The following is a 15,520-nucleotide window of genomic DNA, read 5'->3' as shown; positions in this document are numbered from 1 at the left end:
TCAGCCTATAAATATCAGTTATGTCAGCCTATTTATGTTAGTTATGTCAGCCTATAAATATCAGTTATGTCAGCCTATATATGTCAGTTATGTCAGCCTATATATGTCAGTCATATCAGCTTGTATATGTCAGTTATGTCAGCCTATAAATGTCAGTTATGTCAGCCTATAAATGTCAGTTATGTCAGCCTATAAATGTCAGTTATGTCAGCCTATATATGTCAGTTATGTCAGCCTATATATGTCAGTTATGTCAGCCTATATATGTCAGTTAGGTCAGCCTATATATGTCAGTTAGGTCAGTCTATAAATGTCAGTTTTGTCAGCCTATATATGTCAGTTATGTCAGCCTATATATGTCAGTTATGTCAGTCTATAAATGTAATTTATGTCAGTCTATATATGTCAGTTATGTCAGCCTATATATGTCAGTTATGTCAGCCTATATATGTCAGTTATGTCAGCCTATATATGTCAGTTATGTCAGTCTATAAATGTCAGTTATGTCAGCCTATATATGTCAGTTATGTCAGCCTATAGATGTCAGTTATGTCAGTCTATAAATGTCAGTTATGTCAGCCTATATATGTCAGTTATGTCAGCCACACATAGCTGGGGAAGGATCTTTGTACCACAGCATTGTAATGATGTCAGTTATGTCAGCCACACATAGCTGGGGAAGGATCTTTGTACCACAGCATTGTAATGATGTCAGTTATGTCAGCCACACATAGCTGGGGAAGGATCTTTGTACCACAGCATTGTAATGATGTCAGTTATGTCAGCCACACATAGCTGGGGAAGGATCTTTGTACCACAGCATTGTAATGATGTCAGTTATGTCAGCCACACATAGCTGGGGAAGGATCTTTGTACCACAGCATTGTAATGATGTCAGTTATGTCAGCCACACATAGCTGGGGAAGGATCTTTGTACCACAGTATTGTAATGATGTCCGAAGGGGTTTATGACACGACTGTTTTATTTACTGAAAATCTTCATCTCATTTTATCTCATCTTAATGTTACGTAAGCTTTCTTTTGAATTTGAAGCAAATATTTGTTTCAGATAGAAAACATTGGATGGTTTGAGAATTTATGGTGGTTGGATACTGGGGTTAGGAGGCTGACATGGTGGTTGGATACTGGAGTTAGGAGGCTGACATGGTGGTTGGATACTGGAGTTAGGAGGCTGACATGGTGGTTGGATACTGGAGTTAGGAGGCTGACATGGTGGTTGGATACTGGAGGCTGACATGGTGGTTGGATACTGGAGTTAGGAGGCTGCCATGGTGGTTGGATACTGGAGTTAGGAGGCTGACATGGTGGTTGGAACTGGAGTTAGGAGGCTGACATGGTGGTTGGATACTGGAGGCTGACATGGTGGTTGGATACTGGAGTTAGGAGGCTGACATGGTGGTTGGATACTGGAGTTAGGAGGCTGACATGGTGGTTGGAACCGGAGTTAGGAGGCTGACATGGTGGTTGGATACTGGAGTTAGGAGGCTGACATGGTGGTTGGAACTGGAGTTAGGAGGCTGACATGGTGGTTGGATACTGGAGGCTGACATGGTGGTTGGATACTGGAGTTAGGAGGCTGACATGGTGGTTGGATACTGGAGTTAGGAGGCTGACATGGTGGTTGGAACTGGAGTTAGGAGGCTGACATGGTGGTTGGATACTGGAGGCTGACATGGTGGTTGGATACTGGAGTTAGGAGGCTGACATGGTGGTTGGATACTGGAGTTAGGAGGCTGACATGGTGGTTGGATACTGGAGTTAGGAGGCTGACATGGTGGTTGGATACTGGAGGCTGACATGGTGGTTGGATACTGGAGTTAGGAGGCTGACATGGTGGTTGGATACTGGAGTTAGGAGGCTGACATGGTGGTTGGATACTGGAGTTAGGAGGCTGACATGGTGGTTGGATACTGGGGTTAGGAGGCTGACATGGTGGTTGGATACTGGAGTTAGGAGGCTGACATGGTGGTTGGATACTGGAGTTAGGAGGCTGACATGGTGGTTGGATACTGGAGTTAGGAGGCTGACATGGTGGTTGGATACTGGAGTTAGGAGGCTGATATGGTGGTTGGATACTGGAGTTAGGAGGCTGACATGGTGGTTGAATACTGGAGTTAGGAGGCTGACATGGTGGTTGGATACTGGAGTTAGGAGGCTGACATGGTGGTTGGATACTGGAGTTAGGAGGCTGACATGGTGGTTGGATACTGGCGTTAGGAGGCTGACATGGTGGTTGAATACTGGAGGCAGACATGGTGGTTGGATACCGGAGGCTGACACGGTGGTTGATACTGGAGGCTGACACGGTGGTCCGTACTGGAGGCTGACATGGTGGTTGGATACTGGAATTAGGAGGCTGACATGGTGGTTGGCTACTGGAGGCTGACATGGTGGTTGGATACTGGAGGCTGACACGGTGGTTGATACTGGAGGCTGACACGGTGGTCCGTACTGGAGGCTGACATGGTGTTTGGATACTGGAGTTAGGAGGCTGACATGGTGGTTGGATACTGGAGGCTGACATGGTGGTTGGATACTGGAGTTAGGAGGCTGACATGGTGGTTGGATACTGGAGTTAGGAGGCTGACATGGTGGTTGGATACTGGAGTTAGGAGGCTGACACGGTGGTTGGATACTGGAGGCTGACACGGTGGTTGGATACTGGAGTTAGGAGGCTGACACGGTGGTTGGATACTGGAGGCTGACACGGTGGTTGGATACTGGAGGCTGACACGGTGGTTGGATACTGGAGGCTGACACGGTGGTTGGATACTGGAGGCTGACACGGTGGTCTGTACTGGAGGCTGACACGGTGGTCTGTACTGGAGGCTGACACGGTGGTTGAATACTGGAGGCTGACATGGTGGTTGGATACTGGAGTTAGGAGGCTGACATGGTGGTTGGATACTGGAGGCTGACATGGTGGTTGGATACTGGATTTAGGAGGCTGACATGGTGGTTGGATACTGGATTTAGGAGGCTGACATGGTGGTTGGTACTGGAGGCTGACACGGTGGTCTGTACTGGAGGCTGACATGGTGGTTGGATACTGGAGTTAGGAGGCTGACACGGTGGTTGGTACTGGAGGCTGACACGGTGGTTGATACTGGAGGCTGACACGGTGGTTGGTACTGGAGGCTGACATGGTGGTTGATACCGGAGGCTGACACGGTGGTTGGGTAATTGATCACACCATGTGTGTGACCTCTGGGTCATGTCAGTTCAGAGGGGTCCTTCTCTTTCTTACCACCAGCTTCTCTTCTCGTCTCAGCCAGTCTGCCAATTTAGCAGTCAAGACATTCCCTGACAATAATATCTTTAAAGTTTACCAATTACTAATTTAATAATACATTTGACCAATCACACAGAGTTCTGAATTCATTGGAAGTGTCTAATTGAATCAATTGACAGGGAGACATTTTACAAACTAATCAAGTGTCCTGCTGATTGTTCCTTGAGTTCTGTTTAACAGACGTGAAACCAGCGGCGACCAGAGTCATTGTCTTATTTATCCAGTAGTAGTAACTTGAGAGCTTGATGGATTTCAAACACATTCAGAATTATGAGGTAACACAGAGTTATGAGGTAAAATAGAGTTATGAGGTAACACAGAGTTATGAGGTAAAATAGAGTTATGAGGTAACACAGAGTTAAATAGAGTTATGAGGTAACGTATAGGAGGTGCTCCCTTCACCAAAAATTATGATTAAGTCAAATCTAAAATCAGGATTATTTTAAGTCAAATCTAAAGTCAGGATTATTTTAAATCAAATCTAAAATCAGGATTATTTTAAATCACATCTAAAATCAGGATTATTTTAAATCACATCTAAAGTCAGGATTATTTTAAATCACATCTAAAGTCAGGATTATTTTAAGTCAAATCTAAAGTCAGGATTATTTTAAATCAAATCTAAAATCAGGATTATTTTAAATCACATCTAAAATCAGGATTATTTTAAATCACATCTAAAGTCAGGATTATTTTAAATCACATCTAAAGTCAGGATTATTTTAAGTCAAATCTAAAATCAGGAATATTTAATGCCAAATCTAATGTCAGGAATATTTGAAGTAAAATCTTATCAGAAACGTCAGTGGCAGATGTTTTACGAATGCGGAGGTATTTCAGGAATTAACTGTCCCATTGGCCCTGACCTGGCCCCACTCCCATAAAGACAACGGTGCCCTTTTGCTTTTCTGCTGAGCTTTCCAAATCTGTTCCTGTCTCTGTCTTGCCTGTAACTCTCATCCCCACATCCTTTACTTGTATCTTCACTGGGCTTGCAGGTGAGAGGTTCTTCTTTCCTCGCTGCTCCGTCTGTAACGAATGTGCTGTATATTCATTTATTCATCTGTTGGTACCAGATTGTGTGTCGTCCATCCCATGTGGGAATAGATGTGACTTTTGGACCAGATTGCGTGTGGTGTGTGAGCTCTGATAGTTTACAATGCTTTTAGAATAGAATAGAAGATACCTTTATTTCTCTCCAGAGGAAACTTGGGTTTGTGGCGTTGGGATATTCAGAGGTGTTTGTCTGTGTGTTTTAGACACGTGTTGGAAGAGATACATCCCAGGCCTGGTTGTCAACTGTTGTTTTCACTGTAGTTCAGAGTGAATGTCTTGTTGAAGGTTCTTGTGGTTCTGTTTGCCCAGTTGTTAGTTTATAAACTATGTAAAAAGGACTGAAGTTCGTTCAGAAATATAGCTTTGGCATGGTAGGATGTGGATAGTCACTGTATGTCTTATAATTGTAAACTTGAATTTATGTTGTCGTTTCACAGTTTACTTCAAATGTCTTATGGATTGTTTGATGTTATTCCAATAGATTTGTTGAGATTCAATTATATACAACGGAAAATCCAATTGGGTATTTTCATAAATTCCTGAACATACATTTTGTGAATGTCAGCTGTATTTTCTGAAAGGACCTGTTTTGGTGTCATAGTCCTTATGGACTCCTGCACGACCAACACTTTCAGGAAATGAGAGTCTTGTTGATTTTATATCAACCTTGGGCAGGATTATATCGTACAGATTCAAAGACATTCATCAAAGAGGAAACAAGCCCTCCCTCTTTCACCAGCAGGAATTATGCTATTGATGTTGGACTGCTGTGTTACATTGGGGTAAACTGATCCAAGCAAATTAGTGATCAAATTATTGACCATTCATTGTCTAATGTTTGTTGCATTCCTTTTGATATGCAATGGCACATGACTTGCATTGGGTCAAACTTGAAATATTTGGTTTCTACCCCCCTCCCTCTCCCCCCACCACCCCCAAACTACATAAAATAACAATAGCTCAAAATGAATAAGCTGTTTACTGTTCATCTCTTGACACAGGAAGTAAAACAAAACGACCGGCCAAAATGTCTGAGTAAGTTTACATTTTTCAGTTTACAGAAAAATATACTACACTATACTGTATTCATCTATTGTATATTCTGTCTGTGAACATGTTTTCCACATAGAAAACCAGGCAGTAAAACTGATTAGTACTATGCTATGATGATTCCCAATAGGGGTTGCAATTTTTCCTACCGTAATGTTATTCCTACTGTAATTGTTTCATCGTCACGTAGCTGTCTCTGTGGCGACACCTTGTATATTTCCCTTAAATGACCCTGATCTGTTTTATCCAATCAGTAAAAAGATGTCAACGAGCCGTAGGAACTACCTGAAGGTAAGTAGCACCATTCAATCCAAAATGGTTTTATAAACAGTTAATACACCTTCATGTTCTATAAAGACCTTCTGTTCTATAAAGACCTTCATGTTCTATAAAGACCTTCTGTTCTATAAAGACCTTCTGTTCTATAAAGACCTTCATGTTCCATAAAGACCTTCTGTTCTATAAAGACCTTCTGTTCCATAAAGACCTTCTGTTCTATAAAGACCTTCATGTTCTACAAAGACCTTCTGTTCTATAAAGACCTGTTCTATAAAGACCTTCTGTTCCATAAAGACCTTCTGTTCCATAAAGACCTGTTCTATAAAGACCTTCATGTTCTATAAAGACCTTCATGTTCTATAAATACCTTCTGTTCTATAAAGACCTTCTGTTCTATAAAGACCTTCTGTTCTATAAAGACCTTCTGTTCTATAAAGACCTGTTCTATAAAGTCATTCTGTTCTATAAAGACCTTCTGTTCTATAAAGGCCTTCTGTTCTATAAAGACCTGTTCTATAAAGACATTCTGTTCTATAAAGACCTTCTGTTCTATAAAGACCTTCTGTTCTATAAAGACCTTCTGTTCTATAAAGACCTTCTGTTCTATAAAGACCTGTTCTATAAAGACATTCTGTTCTATAAAGACCTTCATGTTTTATAAAGACCTTCTGTTCTATAAAGACCTTCTGTTCTATAAAGACCTTCTGTTCCATAAAGACCTTCTGTTCTATAAAGACCTTCATGTTCTATAAAGACCTTCTGTTCTATAAAGACCTGTTCTATAAAGACCTTCTGTTCCATAAAGACCTTCTGTTCCATAAAGACCTTCTGTTCTATAAAGACCTTCTGTTCCATAAAGACCTGTTCTATAAAGACCTTCATGTTCTATAAAGACCTTCATGTTCTATAAAGACCTTCTGTTCTATAAAGACCTTCTGTTCTATAAAGACATTATGTTCTATAAAGACCTTCATGTTTTATAAAGACCTTCTGTTCTATAAAGACCTTCATGTTCTATAAAGACCTTCTGTTCTATAAAGACCTTCTGTTCTATAAAGACCTTCATGTTCTATAAAGACCTTCTGTTCTATAAAGACCTTCTGTTCCATAAAGACCTGTTCTATAAAGACCTTCATGTTCTATAAAGACCTTCTGTTCTATAAAGACCTTCTGTTCTATAAAGACCTTCTGTTCTATAAAGACCTTCTGTTCCATAAAGACCTTCATGTTCTATAAAGACCTTCTGTTCTATAAAGACCTTCTGTTCTATAAAGACCTTCTGTTCTATAAAGACCTTCTGTTCTATAAAGACCTTCTGTTCCATAAAGACCTTCTGTTCTATAAAGACATAAAGACATTCTGTTCTATAAAGACCTTCTGTTCTATAAAGACCTTCATGTTCTATAAAGACATAAAGACCTTCTGTTCTATAAAGACCTTCTGTTCTATAAAGACCTTCTGTTCTATAAAGACCTTTTGTTCTATAAAGACCTTCTGTTCTATAAAGACCTTCTGTTCTATAAAGACCTTCTGTTCTATAAAGACCTTCATGTTCTATAAAGACCTTCTGTTCTATAAAGACCTTCTGTTCTATAAAGACCTTCTGTTCTATAAAGATTTTCAAGTTCTATAAAGACCTTCTGTTCTATAAAGACCTTCTGTTCTATAAAGACCTTCTGTTCTATAAAGACCCTCAAGTTCTATAAAGACCTTCTGTTCTATAAAGACCTTCTGTTCTATAAAGATCTTCTGTTCCATAAAGACCTTCTGTTCTATAAAGACATAAAGACATTCTGTTCTATAAAGACCTTCTGTTCTATAAAGACCTTTTGTTCTATAAAGACCTTCTGTTCTATAAAGACCTTCTGTTCTATAAAGACCTTCTGTTCTATAAAGACCTTCATGTTCTATAAAGACCCTCAAGTTCTATAAAGACCTTCTGTTCTATAAAGACCTTCTGTTCTATAAAGATCTTCTGTTCCATAAAGACCTTCTGTTCTATAAAGACATAAAGACCTTCTGTTCTATAAAGACCTTCTGTTCCATAAAGACCTTTTGTTCTATAAAGACCTTCTGTTCTATAAAGACCTTCATGTTCTATAAAGACCTTCTGTTCTATAAAGACCTTCTGTTCTATAAAGACCTTTTGTTCTATAAAGACCTTCTGTTCTATAAACACCTTCTGTTCTATAAAGACCTTCTGTTCTATAAAGACCTTCTGTTCTATAAAGACCTTCATGTTCTATAAAGACCTTCTGTTCTATAAAGACCTTCTGTTCTATAAAGACCTTCATGTTCTATAAAGACATAAAGACCTTCTGTTCTATAAAGACCTTCATGTTCTATAAAGACATTCTGTTCTATAAAGACCTTCTGTTCTATAAAGACCTTCTGTTCTATAAAGACCTTCTGTTCTATAAAGACCTTCTGTTCTATAAAGACCTTCATGTTCTATAAAGACCTTCTGTTCTATAAAGACCTGTTCTATAAAGACCTTCTGTTCTATAAAGACCTTCTGTTCTATAAAGACCTTCTGTTCTATAAAGACCTTCTGTTCCATAAAGACCTTCTGTTCCATAAAGACCTTCTGTTCTATAAAGACCTTCATGTTCTATAAAGACCTTCTGTTCTATAAAGACATGTTCTATAAAGACCTTCTGTTCTATAAAGACCTTCATGTTCTATAAAGACCTTCTGTTCTATAAAGACATGTTCTATAAAGACCGTCTGTTCTATAAAGACATGTTCTATAAAGACCTTCATGTTTTATAAAGACCTTCTGTTCTATAAAGACCTTCATCTTCTATAAAGTTGTCCCAGGCTTAGAATGAACATGTCCCTGTACCACACAGAGAAAAACCTGCATGGCTTCACAGGCTGATTTCCATGCTGACTTTACATTGCATGGCTATAGTCATTTTCAGGGGTCAAGGGGTCAAACGCTTGGAAGTTGGACGAGAGTAGATATTCACACACTGAGTGGTCAAGGGGTAAATGTAATGTGATCCAGACAGTGTTAGCCCCCCCCCCCCCCCCCCCCCGCCCCCCACACACACACACACACACACACACACACACACACACACACACACACACACACACACACACACACACACACACACACGCTGTAGTAGACCTTGTCGACTTGTTGGTCAGCAGGAGCTAGTGTCAGGAGTAGAAACCAACCCTGAATGCTCTACATCACTCATAACACTTCACCTGGAGCTCTGCCCATCTAGAGACCTTCAAGTGATATGAATACATGATTGATATATACAACCCCATAGACAAGCAGAAGTGGCCGCTGAACTGATGTAATGATGTAATGTGATGTGCCCCCCCGTCTCCGTACAGAGCTTGATGCTCCAGATCGCTGCCGGCTTGCTCGAGGCTGAGGAGGTCGAGGCCGAGGCAGAGAAGGCCAGGTACATGGAGGAGAACTGCCCTGCCCCAGAATTGTTGGTATGCATGGCAGAGCTCACGGTAAGCTATTAGCAGTAAGCCAACACCCCCCCCCCTCTCTCTCTCTCTCTCTGTCTGTCTGTCTGTCTGTCTGTCTGTCTGTCTGTCTGTCTGTCTCTCTGTCTCTCTGTCTCTCTGTCTCTCGTCCTGGCTGTCAATTAAATTAAATTCAGACAGATTTATTGGGAAACATACATTGCCAAAGTCAAGTGAAATAGATAATAAACTAAATTGAAATAAACAATAAAAATATGAACAGAAAACATTACACTCACAAAAGTTCCAAAGGAAAAGAAACGGCTAAATACAGTGTTTTATTTCACCCAATAGAAATGGGAGTTTATCCAAATTGGGTTTTTCAAATTCTTTGTGGATCTGTGTAATCTGAGGGAAAGATGTGTCTCTAATACCGTCATACATTTGTCAGGAGTTTAGGAAGTGCAGCTCAGTTTCCACCTCATTTTGTGGGCAGTGTGCACATAGCCTGTCTTCTCTTGAGAGCCAGGTCTGCCTACGGCGGCCTTTCTCAATTAGCAAGGCTATGCTCACTGAGTCTGTACATAGTCAAAGCTTTCCTTAAGTTTGGTTCAGTCACAGTGGTCAGGTATTCTGCCACTGTGTACTCTCTGTTTAGGGCCAAATAGCATTCTAGTTTGCTCTGTTTTTTTGATAATTCTTTCCAATGTGTCAAATATTTATATTTTTGTTTTCTCATGATTTGGTTGGGTCTAATTGTGTTGCTGTCCTTGGGCTCTGTGGGGTCTGTTTGTGTTTGTGAACAGAGCCCCCAGGACCAGCTTGCTTAAGGGACTCTTCTCCAGGTGAATTTCTCTGTAGGTGATGGCTTTGTTGCGGAAGGTTTGGGAATCGCTTCCTTTTAGCTGGTTGTAGAATTTAAAGGCTCTTTATATTTCTCTCTCCCTGTCTCTCTCACTCACTCTGTCTCTCTCTCCCTCTCCCTGTCAGTCTGTCTCTCTCTCCCTCTCCCTGTCAGTCTGTCTATCTGTGTGTCTCTCTCTCCCTGTCTCTATCTGTCTCTTTCTCCCTGTCTCTCTCTCTCGCTCACTCTATCTCCCTGTCTCTCCCTGTCTCTCCCTGTCTCTCTCACTCACTCTATCTGTCTCTCTCTTCCTGTCTCTCTCTGTCTCTTTCTCCCTCTCTCTCCCTGTCTCTCTCTGTCTCTTTCTCCCTCTCCCTGCCAGTCTTTCTCTCCCTCCTGCTTTGTCTCTTTCTCTCTGTCTCTCTCTCTCTCACTCTCTCAATTCAATTCAATTTAAGGGGCTTTATTTGCATGGAAAACATATGTTAACATTGCCAAAGCAAGTGAAATAGATAATAAACAAAAGTGAAATAAACAAAACATTAACAGTAAATACTAAACTTACAAAAATTCCAAAATAATAATGACATTTCAAATGTCATATTTTGTCTAGTGATGTAACAACAATTATGTCTAGTGATGTAACAATGTGCAAATAGTTAAAGCACAAAAGGGAAAATAAATAAACATAAATATGGGTTGTATTTACATTGCTGTTTGTTTTTCACTGGTTGCCCTTTTCTTGTGGCAACAGGTCACACATCTTGCTGCTGTGATGGAACACTGTGGTATTTCACCCAGTAGATATGGGAGTTTATCAAAATTGGGTTTGTTTTCGAATTCTTTGTGGATCTGTATTATCTGAGGGAAAGATGTGTCTGTAATATGGTCATACATTTGGCAGTAGGTTAGGAAGTGCAGCTCAGTTTCCACCTCATTTTGTGGGCAGTGAGCACATAGCATGTCTTCTCTTGAGAGCCAGGTCTCTCTCGCTCTCTCTGTTTGTCTCTCTCTCTCCCTCGCTTTCCCTTTCTCCAGATTGTGAGTGAGCCAGTGGGGATTCTAATGTGGGGATATACCTACCACTGGGCAAGGCAGTGTTTAGGCTTAGTCGTCCAGCCCTAACCATAATATTGAGCTTTACTAAAAGGAGTTAGCTGATATATGGAGTTAGCTGATATATGGAGTTAGTTGATATATGGAGCTAGTTGATATATGGAGTTAGCTGATATATGGAGCTGATATATGGAGCTGATATATGGAGTTAGTTGATATATGGAGTTAGCTGATATATGGAGCTGATATATGGAGTTAGCTGATATATGGAGTTAGTTGATATATGGAGTTAGCTGATATGTGGAACTGATATATGGAGTTAGCTGATATATGGAGTTGGTTGATATATGGAGTTAGCTGATATATGGAGTTAGTTGATATATGGAACTGATATATGGAGTTAGCTGATATATGGAGTTGGTTGATATATGGAGTTAGCTGATATATGGAGCTGATATATGGAGTTAGCTGATATATGGAGTTAGTTGAAATATGGAGCTGACATATGGAGTTAGTTGATATATGGAGTTAGTTGATATATGGAGCTAGTTGATATATGGAGCTGATATATGGAGTTAGTTGATATATGGAGTTAGCTGATATATGGAGCTGATATATGGAGCTAGTTGATATATGGAGTTAGTTGATATATGGAGCTAGTTGATATATGGAGCTGATATATGGAGTTAGCTGATATATGGAGTTAGTTGATATATGGAGCTGATATATGGAGCTAGTTGATATATGGAGTTAGTTGATATATGGAGCTGATATATGGAGCTGATATTTGGAGTTAGTTGATATATGGAGCTGATATATGGAGTTAGCTGATATATGGAGTTAGCTGATATATGGAGTTAGCTGATATATGGAGTTAGCTGATATGTGAAGTTAGCTGACATATGGAGTTGGTTGATATATGGAGTTGATATATGGAGTTAGTTGATATATGGAGTTAGTTGATATATGGAGTTAGTTGATATATGGAGCTGATATATGGAGTTAGCTGATATATGGAGTTAGTTGATATATGGAGCTGATATATGGAGTTAGCTGATATATGGAGCTGATATATGGAGCTAGTTGATATATGGAGTTAGTTGATATATGGAGCTAGTTGATATATGGAGCAGATATATGGAGTTAGCTGATATATGGAGTTAGTTGATATATGGAGCTGATATATGGACTTAGCTGATATATGGAGTTAGTTGATATATGGAGCTGATATATGGAGTTAGTTAATATATGGAGTTAGTTGAAATATGGAGCTGATATATGGAGCTAGTTGATATATGGAGTTAGTTGATATATGGAGCTGATATATGGAGCTAGTTGATATATGGAGCTAGTTGATATATGGAGTTAGCTGATATATGGAGTTAGTTGATATATGGAGCTGATATATGGAGTTAGCTGATATATGGAGTTAGCTGATATATGGAGTTAGCTGATATATGAAGTTAGCTGACATATGGAGTTGGTTGATATATGGAGCTAGTTGATATATGGAGTTAGTTGATATATGGAGCTGATATGTGGAGTTAGCTGATATATGTAGTTAGCTGATATATGGAGCTAGTTGATATATGGAGTTAGTTGATATATGGAGCTAGTTGATATATGGAGCTGATATATGGAGTTAGCTGATATATGGAGTTAGTTGATATATTGAGCTGATATATGGACTTAGCTGATATATGGAGTTAGTTGATATATGGAGCTGATATATGGAGCTAGTTGATATATGGAGTTAGTTGATATATGAAGCTGATATATGGAGCTAGTTTATATATGGAGATAGTTGATATATGGAGCTGATATATGGAGCTAGTTGATGTATGGAGCTAGTTGATATATGGAGTTAGCTGATATATGGAGTTAGTTGATATATGGAGCTGATATATGGAGTTAGCTGATATATGGAGTTAGCTGATATATGGAGTTAGCTGATATATGAAGTTAGCTGACATATGGAGTTGGTTGATATATGGAGCTAGTTGATATATGGAGTTAGTTGATATATGGAGCTGATATGTGGAGTTAGCTGATATATGTAGTTAGCTGATATATGGAGCTGATATATGGAGCTAGTTGATATATGGAGTTAGTTGATATATGGAGCTAGTTGATATATGGAGCTGATATATGGAGTTAGCTGATATATGGAGTTAGTTGATATATTGAGCTGATATATGGACTTAGCTGATATATGGAGTTAGTTGATATATGGAGCTGATATATGGAGCTAGTTGATATATGGAGTTAGTTGATATATGAAGCTGATATATGGAGCTAGTTTATATATGGAGTTAGTTGATATATGGAGCTGATATATGGAGCTAGTTACATTTACATTTACATTTAAGTCATTTAGCAGACGCTCTTATCCAGAGCGACTTACAAATTGGAAAGTTCATACATATTCATCCTGGTCCCCCCGTGGGAATTGAACCCTGGTCCCCCCGTGGGAATTGAACCCACAACCCTGGCGTTGCAAGCGCCATGCTCTACCAACTGAGCCACACGGGACCTCCATATATATATAGTTGATATATGGAGCTAGTTGATATATGGAGTTAGCTGATATATGGAGTTAGTTGATATATGGAGCTGATATATGGAGTTAGCTGATATATGGAGTTAGCTGATATATGGAGTTAGCTGATATATGAAGTTAGCTGACATATGGAGTTGGTTGATATATGGACTTGGCTTATATATGGAGTTAGTTGATATATGGAGCTGATATATAGAGCTAGTTGATATATGGAGTTAGTTAATATTCGGAGCTGATGTATGGAGTTAGCTGATATATGGAGTTAGTTGATATATGGAGCTGATATATGGAGTTAGTTGATAGATGGAGTTAGTTGATATATGGAGCTGATATATGGAGTTAGATGATATATGGAGCTGATATATGGAGCTAGTTGATATATGGAGTTAGTTGATATATGGAGCTGATATATGGAGCTGATATATGGAGTTAGTTGATATATGGAGCTGCTATATGGAGCTAGTTGATATATGGAGCTAGTTGATATATGGAGTTAGTTTATATATGGAGCTGATATATAGAGTTAGTTTATATATGGAGTTAGCTGATATATGGAGTTAGTTGATATATGGAGTTAGTTGATATATGGAGTTAGTTGATATTTGGAGTTAGTTGATATATGGAGTTAGTTTATATATGGAGTTAGTTTATATATGGAGCTGATATATGGAGTTAGTTTATATATAGAGTTAGTTGATATATGGAGTTAGTTTATATATGGAGTTAGCTGATATATGGAGTTAGTTGATATATGGAGCTGATATATGGAGTTAGCTGATATATGGAGTTAGTTGATATATGGAGTTAGTTGATATATGGAGCTGATATATGGAGTTAGCTGATATATGGAGTTAGTTGATATATGGAGCTGATATATGGAGTTAGCTGATATATGAAGTTAGCTGACATATGGAGTTGGTTGATATATGGAGTTAGTTGATATATGGAGTTAGTTTATATATGGAGCTGATATATGGAGCTGATATATGGAGCTAGTTGATATATGGAGTTAGTTTATATATGGAGTTAGTTTATATATGGAGCTGATATATAGAGTTAGTTTATATATGGAGTTAGTTTATATATGGAGTTAGCTGATATATGGAGTTAGTTGATATATGGAGTTAGTTTATATATGGAGTTAGTTTATATATGGAGCTGATATATGGAGTTAGTTGATATATGGAGTTAGTTGATATATGGAGCTAGTTGATATATTGAGTTAGTTGGTATATGGAGCTGATATATGGAGTTGGTTGATATATGGAGTTAGCTGATATATGGAGTTAGTTCATATATGGAGCTGATATATGGAGCTAGTTGATATATGGAGTTAGTTCATATATGGAGCTGATATATGGAGTTAGCTGATATATGGAGTTAGCTGATATATGGAGTTAGCTGATAAATGGAGTTAGTTCATATATGGAGCTGATATATGGAGTTAGCTGATATATGGAGTTAGTTGATATATGGAGCTGATATATGGAGTTAGCTGATATATGGAGTTAGCTGATATATGGAGTTAGCTGATATATGGAGTTAGCTGATATATGGAGTTAGTTGATATATGGAGTTAGCTGATACATGGTCTGTTCACATGATCTATCTGATGTCAAGCTTGCAAGGGCACACTCACTAGGCTACGCACACACACGCACACACACGCACACACACACGCACACACACACACACACACACACACACACACACACACACACACACACACACACACACACACACACACACACACACACACACACACACACACACACACACACACACACACACACACACACAGACGTTTGTTTTACTATCCTTGTGGGGACCAAACAATTGATACCCTAACCCCTATCTTAACCCCTAACCCTAAACCTTACTCCTAATACTGACCCTAAACCTAACCCCTAACCCTAATTGTAAC

At 39.1% G+C, this 15,520-nt stretch overlaps 1 protein-coding gene across 1 annotated transcript in view; it reads left to right on the top strand.

Annotated features, from left to right (window-relative positions):
* The first annotated feature begins 4,221 nt into the window (after positions 1–4,221).
* The window catches only part of LOC129834166 (troponin I, fast skeletal muscle-like), an 82,315-nt gene continuing 71,016 nt past the window's right edge, over positions 4,222–15,520 (top strand). The window contains exons 1-4 of the mRNA XM_055898906.1: positions 4,222–4,311; positions 5,371–5,404; positions 5,674–5,710; positions 9,053–9,181. Of these exons, the coding sequence (XP_055754881.1) occupies positions 5,397–5,404; positions 5,674–5,710; positions 9,053–9,181 (174 nt within the window). The 5' untranslated portion in view covers positions 4,222–4,311; positions 5,371–5,396. The remainder of the gene's footprint in view (positions 4,312–5,370; positions 5,405–5,673; positions 5,711–9,052; positions 9,182–15,520) is intronic.

This window comes from Salvelinus fontinalis, chromosome 35 (genome assembly GCF_029448725.1).
Source record: "Salvelinus fontinalis isolate EN_2023a chromosome 35, ASM2944872v1, whole genome shotgun sequence".
Classification (NCBI taxonomy): Eukaryota; Metazoa; Chordata; class Actinopteri; order Salmoniformes; family Salmonidae; genus Salvelinus; species Salvelinus fontinalis.
Note: the sequence above shows the minus strand (reverse complement) of the source record. Positions and strands in the feature narration are given on the sequence as shown.